This window comes from Manis javanica, chromosome 6 (genome assembly GCF_040802235.1).
Source record: "Manis javanica isolate MJ-LG chromosome 6, MJ_LKY, whole genome shotgun sequence".
NCBI lineage: Eukaryota > Metazoa > Chordata > Mammalia > Pholidota > Manidae > Manis > Manis javanica.
In genome coordinates, this window is record NC_133161.1 from 51200640 (window position 1) to 51225655 (window position 25016).

At 36.4% G+C, this 25016-nt stretch overlaps 1 protein-coding gene across 2 annotated transcripts in view; it reads right to left on the bottom strand.

Moving 5' to 3' along the window:
- The window catches only part of CCDC126 (coiled-coil domain containing 126), a 39418-nt gene that overhangs the window by 8821 nt on the left and 5581 nt on the right, over nt 1–25016 (bottom strand). For both annotated transcript variants that reach the window (XM_073238698.1, XM_037022203.2), the window contains exon 2: nt 17219–17600. In XM_073238698.1, coding sequence (XP_073094799.1) covers nt 17219–17456 — 238 coding nt within the window. In that variant the 5' untranslated portion in view covers nt 17457–17600. The remainder of the gene's footprint in view (nt 1–17218; nt 17601–25016) is intronic.

A 25016-nucleotide genomic window follows, 5' to 3' on the forward strand; every position in this document is an offset into this window, starting at 1 on the left:
GCACGGTGAAGGGTAAGGCAACCAGCAGGCAGGAAGGGATTTTGTTCTCCCAGATGACACACGCACTACCTGTCTACAGCTACCTTTATCACCATGAAAAGGCAGAAGAATTTGGTCCAGTCCAGAATTACCCAGACAATCCCCGAGAGAGGGCCTGGGGAGATAGATATAACCAATCATCCTGAAAAAGAATTTAAAATAAAGGTCATAACCATGCTGATGGACCTGCAGAGAAATATGCAAGAGCTAAGGGATGAACTCAGGAGGGAGAATACAGAAATAAAACAATCTCTGGAGGGATTTAAGAGCAGACTGCATGAGCTGCAGGAGACCGTTTATGGAATACAAATCAGAGAAGAGGAATACAGAGAAGCTGAGTAAGAGAGATAAAAGAATCTCCAGGAATGAAAGAATATTAAGAGAACTGTGTGACCAATCCAAACAGGACAATATTCACATTATAGGGGCACCAGAAGAAGAAGAGAGAGAGAAAGGGGTAGAAAGTGTCTTTAAAGAAATAATTGCTGAAAACTTCTCCAAACTGGGGGAGGAAATAGTCTGTCACACAATGGAAGCTCACACATCTCCCAATACAAGGGACACAAGGAGGACAAGACCATGACATATAATAATTAAAATGGCAAAGATCAAAGACAAGGACAGAGTATTAAAGGCAGCCAGAGAGAAAAAAATGTCACCTACGAAGGAAAACCCATCAGGCTATCATCAGACTTCGCAACAGGAACGTTACAGGCCAGAAGAGAATAGCATGATATATTTAATGCAATGAAACAGAAGGGTCTTGAACCAAGAATACTGCATCTAGCACGATTATCATTTAAATATGAAGGAGGGATTAAATAATTCCCAGACAAGCAAAAGTTGAGGGAATTTGCCTCCCACAAACCACTTCTACAGGATGCTTTAAAGGGACTTCTCTAGATGGAAGCACTCCGAAGGATAAATAGTTGTCACCAGAGAAAAGAAAATCACAGCAAAGAAAGCAGACCAACCAAAAACTAACTAAAGGCAAAAAATAAAATCAACTACTTACAAAACCAGGCAAAGGAAACACAAAAGGCTACAGAATAAAACACCTAACATATAAAGAATGGAGGAGGAGAAATAAGAAGGGAGACAAATAAAGAATCATCAGACTGTGTTTATAATAACTTAATAAGTGAGTTAAGTTAGATGGTTAGATAATAAAGAAGCTATCCTTGAACTTTTGTTAACCACGAATCTAAAGCCTGCAATGGCAATAAGTACACATCTTTCAATAATCACCCTAAATGTAAATGGACTGAATGCACCAATCAAAAGACACAGAGTAACAGAATGGATAAAAAAAAGCAAGACCCATCTATATGCTGCTTACAAGAGACTCACCTCAAACCCAAAGACATACACAGACTAAAAGTCAATGGATGGAAAAAGGTATTTCATGCAAACAATAGGAAAAAAGTAGGTGTTCCAGCACTTGCAGCAGACAAAATAGACTTCAAAACAAAGAAAGCAACAAGAGATAAAGAAGGACATCAAATAATAAAAAAGTGAGTTCAACAAGAGGATATAACCATTATAAATACCTATGTACCCCCAATATAGGAGCACCAACATATATGAAACAAATACTAACAGAATTAAAGGAGGAGCACAATGCAATGCATTCATTTTAGGAGACTTCAACACACCACTCACTCCAAAGGAGAGATCCACCAGACAGAAAATAACTAAGGACACAGAGGCAATGAACACCACACTAGAAAAGATGGACCTAACAGACATCTACAGAACTCTATACTCAAAAGCAGCAGGATACACATTCTTCTCAAGTGCACAAGGAACATCTTCCAGAATAAACCACATACAAGGCCACAAAAAGAGCCTCAGTAAATTCAAAAAGATTGAAATCCTACCAACCAACTTCTCAGACGACAAAAGTATAAAACTAGAAATAAATTGTACAAAGAAAACAAAAAGGCTCACAAACACATGGAGGCTTAACAACATGCTCCTAAATAATCAATGGATCAATGACCAAATTAAAATACAGATCAAGCAATATATGGAGACAAATGACAACAACAGCACAAAGCCCCAATTTCTGTGGGATGCAGTGAAGGCAGTTCTAAGAGGAAAGTATATAGCAATCCAGGCCTACTTAGAGAAGGAAGAACAATCCTAAATGAATAGTGTAAAGTCACAATTATTGAAACTGGAAAAAGAAGAACAAATGAAGCCCAAAGTCAGCAGAAGGAGAGACATAATAAAGATCAGAGAAGAAATAAATCAAATTGAGAAGAATAAAACAATAGAAAAAAATCAATGAAACCAAGAGCTGGTTCTTTGAGAAAATAAACAAAATAGATAAGCCCCTAACCAGACTTATTAAGAGAAAAAGAGAATCTACACACATCAACAGAATCAGAAATGAGAAAGGAAAAATCACGATGGATGCCAGAGATCTATAAAGAATTATTAGAAAATACTATGAGAATCTATATACTAGCAAGCTGGAAAACCTGGAACAAATGGACAACTTCCTAGAAAAATACAACCTTCCAAGACTGATCAAGAAAGAAACAGAAAATCTAAAGAGACAAATTACCAGCAATGAAATTGAATCAGTAATCAAAAACTACATAAAAACAAAACACCCGGTCCAGATTAATTCACCACCGAATTTTATCAGACATAGAGAGAAAACATAATACTCATCCTCCTTAAAGTTTTCCAAAAAATAGAGGAGGAGGGAATACTTCCGAACTCATTCTATGAAGCCAGCATCACTCTAATACCAAAACCAGGTAAACACACCACAAAAAAAGAAAATTACAGAACGATATCCCTGATGAATGTAGATGCAAAAATACTCCATAAAATATTAGCAAACCAAATTTAAAAATACACAAGAGGATCATACAGCATGATCAAGCGGGATTGATCTCAGGGATGCAAGGATGGTACAACATTCGAACATCCATCAACATCATCCACCACACCAATAAAAAGGAGGACAAAACCCACATGATCATCTCCATTGATGCTGAAAAAGCATTCGACAAAATTCAACATCCATTCATGATAAAAACTCTCAACAAAATGGGTATAGAGGGCAAGCACCTCAACATAATAAAGGCCATATATGACAAACCCACAACCAACATCATACTTAACAGCAAGAAGCCTGAAAGCTTTTCCTCTGAGAACAGGAACAAGACAGGGATGCCAACTCTCCCCACTGTTATTCAACGTAGTACTGGAGGACCTAGCCACAGCAATCAGACAAAACAAAGAAATACAAGGCATCCACATTGGTAACAAAGAAGTCAAACTGTCACTATTTGCAGATGACATGATATTGTACATAAAAAAACCCTACAGACTCCATTCCAAACTACTAGAACTAATACCTGAATTCAGCAAAGTTGCAGGATACAAAATTAATACACAGAAATCTGTTGCTTTCCTATACACTAATGATGAACTATCAGAAAGAGAAATCAGGAAAACAATTCCATTCACAATTGCGTCAAAAAGAATAAAATACCTAGGAATAAACCTAACCAAGGAAGTGAAAGACCTATCCCCTGAAAACTACAAGACACTCTTGAAATTAAAGAGGACACTAACAAAAGGAAACTCATCACATGCTCTTGGCTAGGAAGAATTAATATTGTCAAAATGGCCATCCTGCCTAAAGCAATCTACAGATTCAATGCAATCTCTATCAAAATACCAATAGCATTTTTCAATGAACTGGAAAAAATAGTTTTAAAATTCATATGGAACCACAAAAGACCCCGAATAGCCAAAGCAATCCTGAGAAGGAAGAATAAAGCAGGGGGCATCTCACTTTCCAACTTTAAGTTCTACTACAAAGCCATGGTAATTAAGACAATTTGGTACTGGGACAAGAACAGAGCCACAGACCAGTGGAACAGAATAGAGTCCAGATATTAACCCAAACATACATGGTCAATTAATATATGATAAAGGAGCCATGGACATACAATGGGGAAATGACAACCTCTCAACAGCTGATGTTGGCAAAACTGGACAGCTACATGTAAGAGAATGAAACTGGATCATAACCCCATACACAAAAGTAAATTTGAAATGGATCAAAGACCTGAAGGTAAGTCATGAAACCATAAAACTCTTAGTAAAAAACATAGGCAAAAATCTCTTGGACATAAACATGAGCAACTTCTTCATGAATATATCTCCCTCGGCAAGGGAAACAAAAGCAAAAATGAACAAGTGGGACTATATCAAGCTGAAAAGCTTCTCTACAGCAAAGGAGACCACCAATAGAATAAAAAGGCATCCTACAGTATGGGAGAATATATTCATAAATGACAGATTCGATAAACAGTAGACATCCAAAATATATAAAGAGCGCTCACACCTCAACAAACAAAAAGCAAGTAATCCAATTAAAAAATTGTCAGAGGAGCTGAATAGACAGTTCTCCAAAGAAGAAATTCAGATGGTCAACAGACACATGAAAAGATGCTCCATATCGCTAGTCATCAGAGAAGTACAAATTAAAACCACAATTGAGATATCACCCCACACCAGTAAGGATCACCACTATCCAAAAGACAAACAACAACAAATGTTGGCAAGGTTGTGGAGAAACGGGAACCCTCCTACTCTGCCGGTGGGAATGTAGATTAGTTCAACCATTGTGGAAAGCAGTATGGAGGTTCCTCAAAAAACTAAAAATAATAATACCATTTGACCCAGGAATTCCACTCCTAGGAATTTACCCTAAGAATGCAGCAGCCCAGTTTGAAATAGATATATGCACTTGTATATTTATCACAGCGCTATTTACAATAGCCAAGAAATGGAAGCAACCTAAGTGTCCATCAGCAGATGAATGGATAAAGAAGATGTGGTACATATACACAATGGAATATTATGCAGCCATAAGAAAACAAATCCTACCATTTGCAACAATATGGATGGAGCTAGAGGGTATTATGCTCAGTGAAATAAGCCAGGCAGAGAAAGACAAGTATCAAATGACTTCACTCATATGTGGAGTATAAGAACAAAGAAAAAACTGAAGGTGCAAAACAGCAGCAGACTCACAGAACCCAAGAATGGACTAATGGTTACCAAAGGGAAAGGGACTGTGGATGATGGGTTGGAAGGGAGGGATAAGCAGGGGGTGCAGGTAAGGGTGCATTATGATTAGCATATATAATGTGGGGGAGGGGGCACAGGGAGGGTTTTACCACACAGAGAAGACAAGTAGTGATTCTACAGCATCTTACTATGCTGATGGATAGTGATTGTAATGGGGTATGTGGGGGTTCTTAGTGATAGGGGGATCTAGTAAACATAATGTTCCTCATAAAATTGTAGATTAATGATACAAAAAATAAATCAACTGAGAAGTAAGTGTTCCCTCTCCTATTTTCTGGAAAAGACTTTGAAGAATTTATATTAATTCTTACTTGAACTTCTTGTAGAATTACCCAGTGAAGCCATATGGACCTGGAGATTTCTTTTTGGGGGAGGTTTTAAATTATAAGCTCAATTTACCTATTAATTATAGGGCTATACAACTTTTTCATACTGAGTGAATATGGCAGTTTATGGTTTCAAGGAACTTATCCATTTCATCTAAGTTATCAAATTTATGTGTAGAGTTGTTAATAGTAGTCCCTCACGATCCTTCTGATGTCTACAGGACCTGTAGTGATAACTCACTTTTTCGTTCCTTTTTAAATTTGTATGTTCTTTTTGCCAGTCTTGTTAGAATTCTGTCAATTGTTTTGATGCTTTTAAAGAACAAGCTCTTAGTTTCAGTGACTTTCTCAATTGTTCTTCTTTCAGTTTCCTTATTTTCTTATCTTGACCATTTCCTTCCTTCTTTTTCTGGGTTTCTTTTGCTCTTCTTTTTCTAGGTTCTTGAGGTGGAAGCTTAGATTATAGATTTAAGTCTTTTCCTCTTCAGTGTATGCACTTAATGCTCTAAATTTACCTCTCAGCATTGCTTTAGCTATGTCCCACAATTCTTCTGTTGTATTTTCATTTTCATCCAGTTTAATGTATTTAAAAAATTTCTTGAGACTTCCTTTTTGACCCATAGACTATTCAAAACTGTACTGTTTCCGACTGCTTGGAGATATTCCTATTCTCTCTCCATTACTGATTTCTAGTTACAGTTCTCTGTAGTCAGAGAACACTCTTATGATTTCAATTCTTTTAAATTTGTTGAGGGTTGTTTCATGGCCCCAAATATGATTTATTTTGGTGACTATTCCATGGACTCTTAAAAAACATGTATTCTTTTGTTGTTGATGGAGTTTCTATTTTTTGTGGGGGGGGTTATTTATTAAAGACTCATTGATATACAATATTATGATGGTTTCACATACACAACACAGTGGTTCAACATTTTCCCATACTATCAAATCCTCACCACCCCCCATTGCAGTCACTGTCTATCAAAGCAGTAAGATGTTAACAAACTTGTTATTTGTATTCTCTGTGTTGTGCTACCCATCTCCATGACCTACCTGTACTGTGATTGTGAATTGTAGTGTCCCTTAATCCCTTTCTTCCTCTCCACCCATCCTCACCAAAATCCTCCCCTTTGGTAACCACAAGTCCCTTCTCAGTGTCTATGAGTCTACTGCTATTTGTTTCTTTTGTTTTGCTTTGTTTTTATACTCCACAGATAAGTGAAATCATTTGGTATTTGTCTTTCTCTGCCTGGCTTATTTCAGTGAGCATAATACCCTCTAGCTCCATCCATGTTGTTGTAAATGGCAGGATTTATTTTCTTTTTATGGCTGAATAATATTCCACTGTGTATATGTACCACATCTTCTTTATCCAGTCATCTACTGATGGACACTTAAGTTGCTTCCATGTCTTGGCTATTGCAAAGAGTGCTGTGATAAACACAGGGGTGCATATGTCTTTTCAAATCAGGGATCTTGTTTTCTTTGGGAAAATTCCTAGAAGTGGAATTACTGGGTTGAATGATATTTCTATTCTTAGTTTTCTGAGAAACCTCCATACTGCTTTCCACAAACAGTTGAACCAATTCACATGCCCAAAAACAGTGTAGGAGGGTTCCTCTTTCTCCTCATCCTCACCAGCATTTGTTGTTTCTTGTCTTTTGGATGTTGGCCGTCTTAACTGGTATGAGGTTATCATCTCATTGTGGTTTTGATTTTAATTTCCCTGATGATTTGTGATGTGGAGCATCTTTTCATATGCCTGTTGGCCATCCAAATTTCTTCTTTGGAGAAGTGTCTGTTCAGATCATCTGCCCATTTTTTAATCGGGTTATTCGTTTTTTTGGATGTTGAGGCATGTGAGCTCTTTATATATTTTAGATGTTAACCCCTTTTCAAATAAATCATTTATGAATATATTCTCTCATAATGTACATTGCCTTTTTGTTCTGCTGTACAAAATGATGGTGTCCTTTGCTGTACAGAAGCTTTTTAGTTTGATGTAGTTTCACTTGTTCATTTTTTATTTGTTTCCCTTTCCCAAGATGTGTTCAGGAAAAAGTTGCTCATATTTATAGTCAATAGATTTTTGCCTATGTTTTCTTCTAAGAGTTTTATGGTTTCATGTCTTACATTCATTCAGGTCTTTGATCCATTTCAAGTTTACTCTTGTGTTTGGAGTTAGACAATAATCCAGTTTCATTCTCTTACATGTACTTGTCCGGTTTTCCCAACACTAGTTGTTAAAGAGATCATCTTTTCCCCACCATGTATATTCATGGTTCCTTTATTGTATATTAACTGACAGTGATGGAGTTTCTATATATGTAAGTAAGACTCCATTGATTAGATTGTGTTCTTCAGAGCTTCTATAATCTTGCAGATATTCTGTCTTGTAGTTCTCAGTTCATTAGGAGGTGTTTCAGTTCTCACTGTAATTGTGGGCTTTTCTATTTCTCCTTTTAATTCTATCAATTTAAGATAGACATTTAGGATTGCTATTTCTTCTAGGTGGACTGACCCTTTTGATTATATAATGTCCTTTTCTAATTTTTGCAGTCTTCTTTGCTCAAAAATCTACTTTGTCTAATACTGACAAAGCCACTCCCGCTTTCCTTTGATTAATGTTTGCGTGATACTATCTTTCTCCATCCTTTTACTTTCAGCCAGTCAATATCATTACATTTGAAGTGAATTTCTTGTAAACAGCACATACATAGGTCATGTTTGTTTAGTCTAGTCTGCTAATGTCCTTTAACTTGTATATTTAGAATTTACATTTAATTCCTGAGGTCCTGAGGTACCTAGCCAATCAGACTTCTTATCTTGTGACATATTAGGACTTAAGTGTGCCATTTTGTTTTTTGTTTTTCACTTCCATTTTTTCTTTCCTGCCTTCCTATGGGCTACATAAACACTTCAAATTTTTTATTTCTCTGTAGTGTTTTTGAATATGTCACTTTGTATAGTTTTAATGGTTGCTCTAGGTATTACACCATATACATAACTTACCATAGCCATTTTACCATTTGAGTGAAATATATAAGCTTTATCATCTGTGATGGTTCATTTTATGCGTCAGTTTGGCCAGGTTATGGTGCCTATATAAATCCACCAGTCTAGACTGTAATGTGAAGCTAGTTTTCAAATGTGATTGGCCATCTAAATCAGTAGGCTTTCAGTAAGGCAGATTATTCACTATAATGTGGATGGACCTCATCCAATCAGCTGAAGACCTTAAGAAAAAAGACTGAGATTCCTGGAATAGGAAGGAATTCTGCCTCCAGACTAACTGCCTTTGGAGTTAGGATTATAAAATCAACTCTTGCCTAAATTTTAGCCTGGCAGCCCACTCTGTAGATTTTGGACTGTCCAGCTCCCATAAATGCATTAGCCAATTTTTTTAAGTCCATCAATCAATCTCTGCTTTTTCTCTGAAAAAAAACATAATACACCATCCTTCTACCATAGTGTTTATAATATATTGCCTTAAAGATATCCTCTACATATACTTAGAATCACATCAGTGTTAAAATTTTTGCTTCAACCATCAGTTTAGAAAACTCAAGAAGAAAAAGAAACTAATTGAATTACCTAGATTTTTATTTCCTGTGTTCTTCCTCCCTTCCTGGTAATTCCAAGGTTCCTACTTTTATTGTTTCTTTTGTTTAGAGAATTTTCTTTAGCCATCTCTTAGGGTAGGATTACCAGTGATGAATTCTTTTCCTTCATCTGAGATGAGAATGTCTTTGATCTCCCCCTTCACTCTAAAGGACATTTTCACTGGGTATAGAATTTGGGGTCAATAGGTCTTCTCTTGCAGCTCTTAAAAAATATTTTTCCACTTACTTTAGGCTTTAATGGTTTCTCATGAGAAATCTGCTATCATCTAAATTTTTTTCCACTGCAAGATGTCATTTTTCTCTACTCACTTTTAAGATTTTTTTCCACTTGCTCTTTAAGTTTTCAGAAGCTTAATTATATTTTGGCATGAATATGGTGGTGTTTAGCTTGCTTGGGGTTCACTCAGCTTCTTGAACCTGAGGTCTGTCTCTTGACAAATTTGGGAAGTTTGCTGCCCTCTTTCTCCTCTCCTTCCAAACTGATCACAAATATTTCATCTTTTGTTCTAGTCCTACAGGTCCCTAAGATGCTGTTCAATTTTTGTTTCCCATCTACTTTTCCCTCTTGTTCAGATTGGGTAATTACACTGTTCTATATTCAAAGTCACTGCTTCTTTCATCTCTTCTCTCCTTTCTGCTGCTAAGTCAATCTGTTCAGCTTTTTATTTCATTTACTGTATTTTCAGTTCAAAAATTTCCCTTTGGCTTTTCTTTATAAGTTCTATTTACCTGCTGAGACTTTCTATTTCTTCGTTGAGATTTTTCATTTGCTTTGTGTTTATTAATCCCTCATTGAAGCATCTTTAATCATGATTGCTTTAAAATATTTTTCAGATTATTCAACATCTGACATTGGTTGTCTTTTTATTCAGTTAGAGATTTTCCCAGTTCTTGGTATGAGAAGTGATTTATATTTGAAACCTGGGCATTTACATAGTAGTTTATGAGATTCCAGATATCATTTACTTCCTGTTTTAGATCGTTTTCTCTGGTACCACTGTGGCAGTGCAGAGGGGTGCCACCTTGTTATTACCAGGTATGGGAAAAAGTGAAGGTTCTCTCCCAACTTAGCCTCCAATGTCATCTGAGGGTGGTAAGCTCATCACTGGGAGGTGGCAGTTCCAGGTCCCTGCGTTCTCTTCACTGATGTGGTGGGGGTGCCCTCCTTACCACTGGGCATTGATATAAGTCCAGACTCTATACTAAGATTCTTCTGACATCACCCCAAGAGGGAGGGAGATAGGCACACTAAATTACTGCCATGGGTAGGTATTAGTCCCAGTTCCCCATGTGGTCTCCACTGGTACCATGGAGGGGGAGGAGTATTGGGTGCCGTATTATAGCCTCACAAGGGTGGAAGCACAGCCACAATTTTTTCTGTGGTGTTTGACTGGAAGAGAATGGCTATTGTCCATCAAAGTTTTCTGTCTTGCTAAACTGCCCCTTTTTCGGCTACAGAGAACAGGTTTCTGTTGGGGCTTTATCTATGCCTGATGGCATTTCTAAGTTGTTGACTTCTTCAGTTCCACATCTAGAATATATGAAATAAAAAGAAAACCCAGGATATGTACCACTGTGCTGTTCTTTGGGTCCTGAGGTACCTAGCCAATCAGACTTCTTTTCTTCCAAATTCTTACATTTGTATTATATAAAATGCCAAGGGTTTTCAGTGGTACTTAGAGGAAAAGAACAGGAAAAGATGGATAGCATAGGAAGACGGAAAAGATGAATCTCCATCCTCCCGAAGTCCCCCCTGATTAAGGGAAATTTTATAAAAAATTATTTTCTTCAATTATAAAAGATATTATCTAGCAGTCTGTTTTCTGAAAATGTTTATAACACTGTTTTCATTCATCATTTATATAATAGTTTATATATTTGAAAATTTGATGAAAGTAAGAAATTTTAACCTGTTTCTAAAGGGAATTTTTGGTAGATTTATGTAAAAGAACAACTATTTATTAACTTAATTTTCAGAAGAGTATTTAAAATATTAACATTAAACTGTTCTCCAATTCTCCTAAAATATTTTTGGAGTCCATTTTTTTTAAATGTTCAACCACATTGGTAAAAGAAAGGCAGAGTCAGTCTTGGATTGAAAAGCCTGAGGTAGTAAGAGACTACTGTTGCCATAGATTCAGAAACAGGTAAAGGAAACTGCACATACATTAACTGCAAGGTGATCACAAGAGTCACTGTGACAGTCAGAGCAAGTATTCCCAATTCATTATTCTAGGCAAACCCCAGGATCCAAGAGTCACATGGGAATCCAAAAGTCACATGGAAAGAAATAAAATTACATCAGAAAAGACTAAGAATGTTGCGAAAAAGACATAAGGCATTTGGAAATGATTATATGTCAAAGAGAAAGCACAAGTTACTGCTCCAAATCTACAGACAGCAATCTATGAAGTTAATTGATCTGTTGATGGCCTTTGTAATAGTAACAATTCATTGTAGGCTAGCATTTTTAAAAATTATCTTATCCTTATTTTTCTGAGAAAAACAGGTTCAACACCTCAAGGGAAGGCCATTCAATAAATGTTTTCAAATGACTAGCTTTTATATAGTAAGAGAGACTAAATGGTTTCTACAAATGGCAAAAGTTTAAAGTTCTGCAAAACCTGTAAAATTCTCATCTTCTTTTAATTTATACTGTCATTTCAAATTAATGGAGCAAAGGACAGAATTCAAATAATAAAACTGGAATAACTGGCTACCTAATTTGGAAAAAAAGAACCTGCATTTCTTATTGCTTACACCACAAATCCCAACTGTATTATACACATAAATGTAAAACAAGCAAGCAAACAAACAAAAAAACCCAAACCACAGTATATTAGAATCTGAGTTTTGGAGAAAAAAACTTAAGCTTATAACTAAAGAATAAAAAATGATGGACACATTTTACTACACAAATTTTTAAAACAATATACAAAGTTATTACACAACTGCAAAGCCAAAAGAGAAACATTTGGCAGCATATGACTACATTGATGTCTTTATAAAGAATCAGTCAATTTAAAAATTTCCCAGTAGAAAAACTGGCAAAGGACACAAAAAGTTCACTCTCATACAAAATAGCCAATAAACAAGAAAACTTTTTTACCTCTCCTGTAAACAAAGAAATGCAAAAGCAAACAATTAGAGGACATTTAAAATTAAATAGAATTGGTACAGTGTGGAGAAACTGGCACTTTCACATTGGTTGGAAAGTGGTAGAAACGTGTACTTATAGAGCCATTCTGGAGGGTAATCTGACAAATGTCTATTAAATCTAATATGCATATCCTTAACCAAAAAATACCACTTCTAGGAAATCCATCCTTCTGAAACATTCACATAAACATGAAATAGCCATATATTCACACATATCTTTTATATACAGACACACACACATATTGCAGCACTGCATCAAATATACAAAAATGGTCAGCAAAATTTATCCATTAGAGAATAAGCAAAAAAAGGAGTATTTATAAAAGGAAACAATATCAAGTCCTTAAAAGGGATGAAATAAACCTATATGCAATGACATGGAAATATGTACACAGTAATTAAGTGAACACAAGTAAGTTGTAAATTAGTGTCCATGGTACAATCCCATTTTTCTCAAAATAAAAGGATATGCTAAAACCATGTATGGGCAGACTGTAGGTGGTTGGCTGCCTGTCTTTGTAATTAAAAGTTTTACTGGAGCATAGCCATACTCAGTTATTGCAATGGACACCACAGAACCCAGAAGTTGAAAATACTTACTATTAAGCCCTTTAAGAAAAAGTATGCTCCCCCTGACATGCCAAATTAAATTATGTTCTCCCTGCTCTTTCACTTATCTATGTTGTATATTTTTGTAATATTTGAATACTACAATAAACATACTATTTTTATAATTAGAAATAAATAAATAGCATTTCAGGGAATTGGTTAAATATGTGTAGTCATTAAATCATGCAGATATAAATTCATTTACATAGAAATATCTCCACCATATACTAAATTTTAAAACAGTTTATAAAATACCATGCATAGATGGGTTTCATTTTTGCTTTTAAAATTGAGTTGTTACACACAGCTGGGCAGCAAAGCACAGAAGGCTACCTTTTAAATATTATTTTGTTCAAGTAGAAGGCCTCATTTTTTATTATTTCTCTTGTTCCAAAAAAATCACTTCTTTATCGTTTCTATTTGTGTCCTTGGACTAGGCAGAATGCAAAACAATTTAATTTCTACATCTGTATCGGCCACAAGTACTTGCATCTCAGTTTATACCAACTCCATCTCTAAGTCATCTAAACATGACCCTCAAGAGCAAATGTAAACTAACCCTCATCACTTCATAAGAACTGTAAGGAGGAGAAGAAACAATATAAAGTGTTCAGGGCATTCCCAGATAAAGACGGTAAACTAAACAAATGCATTTAACTTCTGCTGACTGGATATCCAACCAAAACAGAAAAGTTACTGTTTTCTCTTTTCTTTTTTGCATAAATCCATCAGGCCAAAGATAACAAGAGAGGAGACAAGAACAACAAAATTTCAGAAATGGAAAACAGATGGATAAGTGTTAACTGACTTAGCAGATTTTTAAAAGTTGCACCTTAAAAGAGAAGAAAAACCAAGGAATTCAATTTTCTCCACAGAACCCTACCCTTAAAAAGTCCAGGAATTGTTATACCAGGTACCATTGAAAAGAGGGAAAAGAAGAGACTGAAAACAGGAGGATTGGGTGAAAATTTATCTATGATACAATCAATTCCTAAATTCTGTAAACCATTCCAAAAATAAGCAACAGCCCCTCCCCCATTGCAGAAAATATGAGCTGTATTTTCAGATGCCAGTAAAGCAGTGGAGGGCCTGGGTGCCACACTGAAACATGGGGGAGAAAGTGAAAGCTTACACGGTGAGGTCTGAGGTTGCCCCTCCTTCCCCTAGCCTTTTCCTCTCAGATCCCAAAATACTTAAGAGTTTTATACTCTCTAGTAAAAGACTGGAAGTCCTTTCTTAGGGGATCTGACCAGCTCAACAGGAAAGACCTAAATACATGGATATTTGGACACCCAAAAGAAATAGGCACTGAGAGTGTATAATAAAGAAATTTTTTTTTTCCCAAGGAGCATGCTTTATTTTTAGTGGACCCTGGTGTTTGAAGTTGTGCCAAGACCTATTAGTGTCCCAAACAGTAGTATGATAAAGAATTGGACTGGCCTTTATCCCAATTTCTGGGAGGTATCCTCTAAGTGTGTGGAACTACCTGAGTGATAAGACTGTCTTTGTTATTCATGTTAAGCCCCTCACACTACACCTGATATTTTATATAAGCAAGTTGATTCGGAGTGGTCCCCTAGAGAGTTTGTGCTAAGATGACTCAGGATAGATGCCATGCCAGAAAGACCAACCATATGTTAAGGTTTTTCAGTTCATGTAGGGGAGGAGAAAAGGGCTAGAAACTGAGTTCAATCGTGTAGCTAATGATTCAATCAGTCATACCCACACAAGGAAACCCCAAGGAAAACTATGACACCAAAGTTCAGAGGGGCTTCCCTAGTTGGCAATACTTTTAATTGATAGGTCAGGATGCGTCACACACCAACTCCATGAGGAGGAGACAATGGAAACTTGGAACCCTTTCAGACCTTGCCGTGTGTATCTCTTCCTTTGGCTGGTTCTGATTTTCTTTTTACTATAACAAGTATAATAGCAGAGTGCTTTCAGTGAGTTCTGTGAGCCAATCTAGTGAATTATCAAACCTCAGGGATTAGTGAGAACCCTCAAATTTATAACCAACTGGTCAGATGTGAGGGTGGCCTGGAGACTCCCAAACTGGTGGCTAGTGTCTGAAGTGAGGGCAGTATTGTGGTAGATTATGCCCTTTGAAATCTGGCCCAACTCCAGGTAGCTGGTATTGGAAGTCAATGCAAATATTAACGATACTCCCAAGTCAATGTCCCAGCCACATCATCATATAGTAAATACATCCTATCAACAGCTCCTATCTAGCGTTTAGTGTCTCACTCTTAAAGCCTCAGAAGGCTAAGGATCACCAGACACATCTGGAAGAAACATAATACTTCAGAAAAGCTATCACTGATAACCTTTGAGGAATAACAAAAATGTGCTTTTAGAAATTAAAAACAGAAAAGACAAAATTAAAAACTCCATAAGGAGTTTAAAATAAAGCTGAGGAAATAGCTCAAAAAATAAAGCAAAAAGGCAATGAGATGGAAGCTAGGAGAGTAAATAAAGGAAAATTAGAGGTCCCAAATATTGCATAACAGAATGCCAGAAAGAAAAAACAAAAACAAAGGGGAAGAAGAAATAAAGTAAATAATTTAGGGAAAATATCTCAGGACTGAAGGACCTAAGTTTGGATTTAAAGTGCCCACTGAGGTCCAGCCACATATGAAAGAAAGCCATACCCAGGTACATAATCAAGAAATTTCAGAACAGTATGGGACAAAGATCTCATGAGTCTCAAAAAAATAAGTCACATATAAAGGATGAAGAATCAGAAGGGCACTAGATTCTCAGAAAGAATACTTAGAAGCTAAGAAGAAAAAAAAAGAACAAAGCCTTTAAAATGCAAGAAAAAAGTATTTCCAAATGAGGGATTCTATACTCAGTCAAACTTTCAATTAAGCATGAGAGTTCGTGGGTGGGAAAGAAGACCTTTTCAGATAAGCAAGGACTTCAGACCACCCTGTACCTTTCTGAGGAAGCTATGAAGATCTATTTCCCTAAAATGAGTCAACAATGAAAAGAAGTCTCAGGATTCTAGAAACAAGATCCAACACGAGAGAGAGATAAAGGGAATCCCCAGGGTGATGTGGAGTGGGGTCCTAAAATAATTCACTGCTACAGGCCTAGAGAGAAAACAGTACAGAGCAGGTAAGAAACTCCAGGAAAAATTCCTCCAAGATATATAAAGCAACGCAATACTTAATGTGCCTGAATATACTGGGAGGAGATTTAAACAACTGTGAGGGAGTTGGGGTAGAAAGCTAGGAACAAAATCGATACATATTAATTCTAGAGGGGAAAATAAAGGTGTACAGGAAAGGGAAAGTAATCATAATGTACTACATGGCTCAGGAATGAATACCATTAACACAGTCATAATAATACACACTGAATATTGTTCTAACCAAAATTATGACGGAAAAATGGCAGGACAAGAAGGACAAATGTAAGTGAAAGCAGCCTGGGGTAGTGGGATGCAATTCTGGGTAAGAAAGCAAGCTTACGCCTCACATTGGAAAGCGGGAAGTTGGCAGATAAATCTTGTAATTGAGAAATCAACAAGTAGTTCATAGAGCATGTTATTTACAGGTATGGAGATAATAACCAAGTAAATCAGACTAAATAATTTTAAATAGCTGGCTCTGAGGAATGGGAAATTTGAGGACTGTCCTGGGTGGGAAGAACTACCCTTTTTTAATACAAAGTCCTAACATATTCACTTTAAATACATATATGTATACATAAAAAAAAACACTGAAACATTGAAAATGCTTACACACAATGTTCTACCTCTTCTCTTATCTTTTCCTTTAAGTCTTAAAGGCAAGAGAAAATATGGCATGCACAGGGAACTTGAAACACAGTAGGAACCCAGGATGTGGAAAGGAGAATGGCAGTAAACAATACTAGACTAGGCGAATGCTGCTTCTCAGGAATTCACAGATGTTTTACAATTGATGGCCTACATTGGGACAAATGGGAAAATCTAAACGAAAATCTAGATGCAAACTAGACATAATAACAGTATTATAATTATGTAGAAAAAGGTCATTTTTTTAGATACATGTGGAAATATCTAGCAATGAAGTGACACAATTTCTGTAATTCACTTTTAATATTCTCCAAAAAGTAAACAAAACACATGTTGTAAAATGTTAAGAATTGTTAAATCTAGGAGACGGATAGATAACTATCATATTATTTCTATTTTCAATACATTTGAAATTTTTCATAATAAAAAGTCAAGGAAAATGTACTTTTGTAAAGATCTATACAAGAAGTAATGAGTTAGATTTCCATGAATATCTTTTAAATGGGGTTAGGTTGAAGAGGAGGAAAAGTAGGAATATTCCATGGTTATCTTACCATATCCTGCCATAGAAGCACCATTCTCGACATCCACTGTGTTCTTATTTTCCTCTGCTAGGGCTTTAACATATCTTTTGCTTAAATCTAGTATTTGTTCCCGTAACTTCACACTGCTTTGATGTCTTGGTTGTTGAAAAGTATAGTGCAGTAACATCAGCCCCCAAATGAGTCCAAATACAAGCAACAGTAAACTTAATTTCTGGGACATATTTTTTCTTGAAATTGTAAAAATCATTTCTGATGAAGCAAACAGACTCAACTGAGAAGTGGCAACTAGAGGCAAGCCACGGAACAATCAAGACTTTTGAAAGAAAAAAAAAATCTCTAATACTGTATATTCTTCATCTTCAGCAAGGCTGCCTCCAACTCTCAATTAACTCTGTAAAAGTGAGAAGAAAAAAGGCAATTAGTTTTAACCTAAATCAGTAACAGAAGAGACAATGATAGATTTAAGAGATTCTATAAATAGCTTTGATTTAGAACCATATCAAATTCTTTGACAACTTTCTCCACTACTAAAAGTAAGCTTCCAAATCTTGTATCAGTTTTATTTATGTAGCTCAAAAATTAAAGAAATTAATTAGAAATAAGTGTCAATTCACTGAAAATAATCTGAAAAAATGTCACCATGGTCACGAAATTCTTTGAAAGACTTCTTGCCATCTGTAACTAAAACTATGGATATATAAGCTATATGGACACATAATTTACAGGAGATCTCAGTCTATTCAAATACAGGCCCCCAACCTAAATGTCTAAAAGTTAGTCCTCCTCATTGCTTAAAAAAAAGGGGAGATTGCAAAGTTAAAGTTAGAAATAAGGAAAGGTGAAACAGACTGGAAAATCAAAATGCTTGCCTGACTAAAAAAATCCCACAATGTAAGTGTGCCAATATCTGAAAATGTCACTAGAAAATATTACTAATGGGAATGACCTAATTTTAAGAAGTATCCAACCTAAGATGAAAAGTAAGGCATTATTTCTAAATATATACTTCTAAATTTATGGCACATAATGACTGCCATAGTGTTAAAAGGATATTTTTTTATATTTCCAAATTTACAATTCTAAATTTTAAATAATACAGGTATGCTTATTTATAATTTAAGAGAAAACTGAACAGTTATACTTCAATTTTTTTAAAAAGAGAAAGGTGATGACAATCATGGATTCTAGAAAGACCTGTATGAATCAGCAAAGTGTCCAATAAAGAATACTCTTCAATTATGTCTAATGGAGTAAAATTCTTTAGGTAGAAATATTTCTGGAGCCAAAAAAGTGTTTTTCACAGGTTAATGAAAATAATCCTTAAGAACTTCTTAACTTCCTGTATGGCAAATAAAACATACCAATTTTAATCCATTTAATAGAGTAATAATCATATAACTGAACCAATAAAATCTAGTTTGAGGAAAAGACCAGAAATGAACACAGTATCAAAAAAGTAAACTCTGCCAAGCATTCATTCACTTTCAACTCATATTTACTGAGCTGGCATATATGCTAGGCACCAGGGAAAGTATGGCTCTGCCCTGGAAATCTGCTTTCTAGGCCAGGTACTTTTCTACCTTTTTTTAAAAAAATAATAATAAAAGTAAGAAAGCATTTTTAATTTTAAGCACAATATCAAAATACAAAGTTTCTCTAGTAGGTGTGTATGTGCTCGTATTTGTAAGTGGAGGATCTTCTGCCCTGCCGATTTACCCATCCTGTTCAGAAAACTCCCATTTTCCCTTTTTCCCACCTGCCACCTAGTCCCTGATACACCTGTAATATATTCTGGGGCTCCAAGGTTTGAAGGACAGCCGCCTTCTCTTGTGGAAGCATACCCAGCCTGCCAAAGAACCACTAACTGGGTATATGAATTCCTACAGTAAAATAATGACTATATTAAAAATTAGGAATTAACCTCTTTTTAGATTTTCTTCTACTTCTGTTTATTTACTTACCATACACAGAGTAAATCCCTTTGGATCTTATTGAAACAATACCATTAATATCAACAGTGGATTACTAAGCTTTGCTTATTTAGCAAAGTCAGGTAAATATACCATAATGGTGTTTCTATAGAGATTTTACATTTGATTTGAGTTCACAAAGTGGAAATTCCAGAATCCCAAGCAAATTAAAAGAAACTTTTCTACCCATGCATATTAAATGTATTCCTCCTTAAAAATCTTTACTAGCTCCTATGTCTTTTCAAGTCTGACCTGTGTGCTACGTTACCTGACCTACCAACCAGTGGAAGGATCAACTGGGAATCTTTCCAGAAGCAGTCACAACAGGATTCTAAAGCTGGCATGGCAACAAAGCCAGAGAAGTGACAGCGCTGGAGAACTGAGAACACAGACTCCTAGGTATTGTGGCAAATGAAGGTTAAAATGACAGCCTTGAAAGTTCTAGGTCACTAAACATATCCAATGTCAAGAAGGAAGAGGCAAAGAGGGTGTTTCAGTTAAATGACAGCAACAACCATTACTACAATCACTTCACAACCAGATTCTGCTCTAAGATTCTTATATGAAATAACTCATTTAATCTTCACAACATCCCATACTACTACTACTACTACTATTATTAACATCAAAGTAAGGCTTAGAGAAGTTAACCTGCCTATGATTTTTATCCAGGCCAACTGACTCTACTCCTTAACATTTGGCAAGGGCTACAAGCCCCCAAGTTCAGATCATTCAGGATCTGTCCTTTCCTTTAAAAGAAGTCTTTAAACCCAGGCCTATTAGAACTCATAGGTTTTACAAAACTCCATGAAAGTGACAAATCCCAAGACTGCAATGGTGTTAGGCAGAGAACAGGAGGTACACAGGTTAGAGGCTGCGGAGGGGGTTGTCAAGCACAGGGAGGAGGCTAATCTCTCTGTAAGAGGTAAAAATGAAAAGCTGCTCACCACAGTGAACTCTGTTTAAAGAATGAGTGGCAGTATCAACACCAGACACAGAGAGAAAATCATACTGGTAGTGGATAAAGTAGAAACATAACTGAGGAGTATTATGTCCCCAAAGTAATAAGGGAACAAGGAGACCTAGCTTAACCCTAGTGTTTCTCAGTATGAGGGGCCCAAAGACCTAAGCGGCAAAGATAAACTAAAGAGCCCCTACTGCTCTATATTGACTGTGTATGGTTACTTGAATGTACTATTAATCATTAGATTCAGAAAACAAGCCTTATGAAAGGTTTTTATAGCCTCGACTCTATATGGAATGTGTCTGCTCACCACTGCCCTCAACACAACTAAAGCAGCCCAGTTCAGAGGAAAGTCAGGATTTTTTAGGGACTACAGCAGTAAAAAATCTATATGCTTTGCAACTTGCTTGTGTTTGTTACTTGTTTTTCTGTAGTGATAAGAAGTAAAATATTAAATATGAAGAGGGTTTGTCTTTGGGAAAGCAAAGAGGTGAGAATTTGGGAGCAGTTAATCTCATTCTATCCTAGGAAACTACAAAAGAACACCAAGGAATAAATAAAGCAGGTGTGGAGGCTAACAGAAGAAAAAGACACCCTGGAGGCTTCTCCAAGTCAAAAAGATGGCCTGGAGTCAGCTTATACCTAAGGAAGGGCTAAGGAGTTCAAAGGCCCATGAGGATTTTCTGAAGCAACCCAAGAAGGCCTGAAAGCTGTTCTGTGGGTTCATTTCCACAAGCAATTCCAAGCAAGCCCAGCAGAGGTAACTAAGATTCCTAAGAGGATACAATTCTGCCCTTGGTCTCTTCTAAGGGAACATTTCACATAAAAATCACCTTGAGAATTATTTTTAAATCCCGAAGCCAGGTCACACCCCATATCAATCAAATCGGAAGGTCTAGGGATGGAAGCCAGGCATCAGTGTTTTAAAGAGCGCTAGGTTATTTCAATGTGCACAAAGTTTGAGAACCCCTGTCCAAATCTCAAATTTCTTCATCAAGAACCAATGACAGCTACAGGTAGGGCCACTAAATTCAAAGTTATGAGTCAGTTTATTAGGTGTGACATAGAATTCCTACTTGGACCTACCTATAATGACCTTGAAGGGGAAGTGGGGAGGGGGAAAGAAAACAAGTGACTTTTATTGCAACCCAGGTCATTCCTGCCAGAGTGAGGCTGCGCCCAGTATGTACAAGGCAGAAGTAGAGGTGAAGAGAGAGTAATTTCTACTGGAATCACTTTACTTCCTAGGATCAATATAAATACACTGTTCTGTTCTCTGAGAGGTATTTCTTTGATTTCATATAGAAAAAAATTTTGAATTCTTTAGCAACTAAAGATAATTTAGCACTTTTAAAGAGAATAATTCTTAGACTCATATAATAACAATTCTTAGACTCATACAATAAATCTTAAAATCTTTAGGAGAGAAAAGGGAGGGTTCAATGTCTCTTCTCTGTGCAATGTTCAAAGCTACAAATAAGAGGAACTTGCACTTTGAACTCCTCCCCAACCCCCGAATTTTTCCTTATGTTTTAAGAACTGGTCCAGCTTCCAGGACGCCATCTAGGTCAGGAAGAAGACAATAACTGGAAACCTAAAAGGCTTACAGTGTCAATGAGGACCTGTGGCTACCATCTAGCATAGTATTTATTAGAGTCCTTCCTCAACCAAAATAGTCTACAATCTAAAAACCTTTTAATCCTAAATTCTAAGCCACTATGTTTATCTTCTACTATTACTTAAAAAAATAAATAAAACCTCAAATCTTTCCCAAACAACAAGTGAAGAGTTTTTAAAGGCAAAAATAAAATCATCATCTTCATTACCATTATTATTTTGACCTAAGATAGACTTCTGAATATTTTTAGGATTCCTAGGGAAAAGTTCTCACCCAACTTTTTTGCAGAAATTACAAAAGGAATTACAGTCCCTATGGCCCAAATGTAGAACACACACTTCTCAAGGAGAGGAGACACACTTAAAATGAAGTATCTGTAGAATACTGTATCTGAAGAAGGGGGCCAGAGTGTGGCCCAAGTACCATCACCTCCAACTAGATTCCTGCAGCAGCTTCTCTAGTGGTTTCCCAGATTGCTCTTCAATCCCACTTCAAATCACTGTCCTCAGAGCAGCCAAAATGTTCTTTCAGAAACAAAAGTCATGATTTCAATAGTCACAGTTTGAACATTTTTCCAAGGAGATATGCAAATGGCCAATAAACACATTGAAAAGATGCTCGAACCACTAATCATTAGGGAAATGCAAATTAAAACCACAATGAAATACCACTTAACACCCACTAGGATGGCTATGAAGGGCATCAGAGTATGCCACCCCAAAATATGCCACTTTGTATAAAGATTATTTTGTGTTAAAAATAACTGAAAAGCAGATGCAGGAAGGGCTCTGCGCCCTCCCCCTTTCTACTTAAAAGCAAGATATGAATTTCCTGTGAGAAAGGTGAGAACATTCTTAACATGGGAGACAAGTTATTGATGCTGAGACAAATCTGTACAAACACACCTTATTAAAACAACCCTTATCTTCCATTAGTTTCCCCAATATATTTACCTTCCCACAATTTATTGCCTATAAAAGCACAAACTCCTTTTCCTTTGTCTTGTCTCATCTCCACAATTTATGGCTCTCTGTTTGAATGGTATGTAAGCTCTCAAGACTAACTGCTTCTTTGGAGCTTTCATATCATTTCTTTGATGCTCCCCTCCATTTGCATAAAAAATAAACCTTTTTCTCCTATTAACCAGTCTTTTATCAGTTTAATTTGCAGTCCTGGGCATTGAAGCTAAAAAGGTAGAGGAAAAAGTTTCTTCCCCTAAAGCTATTATCAAAAAACAAAACAAAACAACAACCACCAACGAAAAAAAATGGTATCATCAGTACAGACGTGGATAAACTGAAACTCTCACACTCTGTTGGTGGGCATTTAAGATGACATAACTGCTACAGAAAACGGTATGGCAGTTCCTCAAAAAATTAAACTGAATTACCATCTGATCCAGCAATTCCACTCTCATTCTCCACATGAAGTTATACATTCTATCAATAAAACCTTGAGCAATCACAGAAGAACTGAAAGCAGAGACTCAGAGAAATACTTGTGCACCATGTTCACTGCAGCATTATTCACAGTAGCCAAAAGGTGAAACAACCCAAGTGTCCATCAGCAGATGAACATATAAACAAAGTGGGGCCTATACATACAGTGGAACACTATTTAACCTTAAAAAGAAATAAAATTCTTATACAAGCTAGAACATGGATGAACCTTTAGGATATTATACCAAGTTAAATAAGCCAAACAAGAAAAGACAAATATTGTATAATTCTACTTATACAGGTACCTAGAACAGTCAGAGACATAGAGACAGAAAACAGAATGGTAGTTATCAGGGGCTGGGGGGGTAGGAGAATGGAGAGTTGCGCTTTAGAGTTGAGGGTAGTTTTACCTTGGGAATTTGAAAAAGTCTGGAGATGTAGTGGTGATGGTTGCACAACAATATGAATGCACTTAATGCCACTGAATACTTAAAAAACTGTATACTTAAAATGTTACATTTTATGTTATGTATTTTTTACCATACACACACACACACACACACACACACACAGTCATACCACATCCCTCCTTTGCTTAAAACCCTTCACCAGTTTCCCACTACCCTCAGAATAAAAGTAAAACTTTTAGCACAGTCCACAAGGCCCTGCTAATCTTTTTACCCTTATCTCTCAGTCCTTACCTCACACAACTTCCTCCTTACTCTTTGTGCTATAGCCAGCCACACTAGGCAAAACATACTAAATTCTTTCTGACCTCAGCGTCTATACAACTGCAATTCACCTGCCTGGCATGTTCTTCCCCATGGCTTCTTCCTTGTCACCTCTTCAAAAAGTAACATTGCCACTCCTACTTCAAGGTACTGTCATTCTCCACATTAAGTTACATATTCTATCAATAAAACCTTGAGCAAGTTATTTTATCTCCCTAGACCCTGATGTTTTCTCTCTTATAGAATGGGGGGACAACAGTACGGACCTAATACTGGTGAGGATGACACCTCATACCACTCAAATATTAACCCTTGTTAGTAGCATCAGGCACTTATTTAATTGATGCCAGTCATTCTTAATAATTTGAGTTAATACAGGGATGTTTTACTGAACCCAGTAGAACCCCTCTAATTGGCTCTCATGGCCCTTCAGAATCTAGTCCCCAAACACCAAATTTATTTCCCATTAGCCACAAAAATATCACCCCCCAATAAGCCAGTCTTCTCACTGTCTATTATAATAGTAATAATACCTTACACTGATATATGTTTCTTTACCCAGCATGTTTCCTTACATCCTTTCATTCAGCTAATAACAGCTATGAGAAACACCACAGATTTTAAAGAGTTTCTGTCCAGAATTGTGGACAAGAAATATTTCACTGGTATTAGTCACTGAAAAATTATCCCTAAAGATGACCTAATAGCAGGTTGTTGATGGACAACAGTTCATCATCCAAACAGCCTAAAATGAGATTACAGTACATTTGAAATGCTACCTTAGCCAGAGGGTTTCAAAACTTCTTTACCTTACTTTAGCTCACAATTATCTTCTAACTCTCACAGCACATTACTTTATTTCAACTGATTTTACACATCACGTCATCTGAGCCAATCATAAGTCTTGTCCTCTTGGTCCCAGATCCCTTAGGGTCAAGAACAACATGCCTACACTGATGTCACAATTCCCGCAGTACTGGGTGAGCACTCAGCAGAGACACCTTGTAGATCTACTCTAACCACATCCCTGAGCTTACCCCATCTTTTTACAAAGCAAAATGTGACCTCCCTGCAATGCTTTTTGG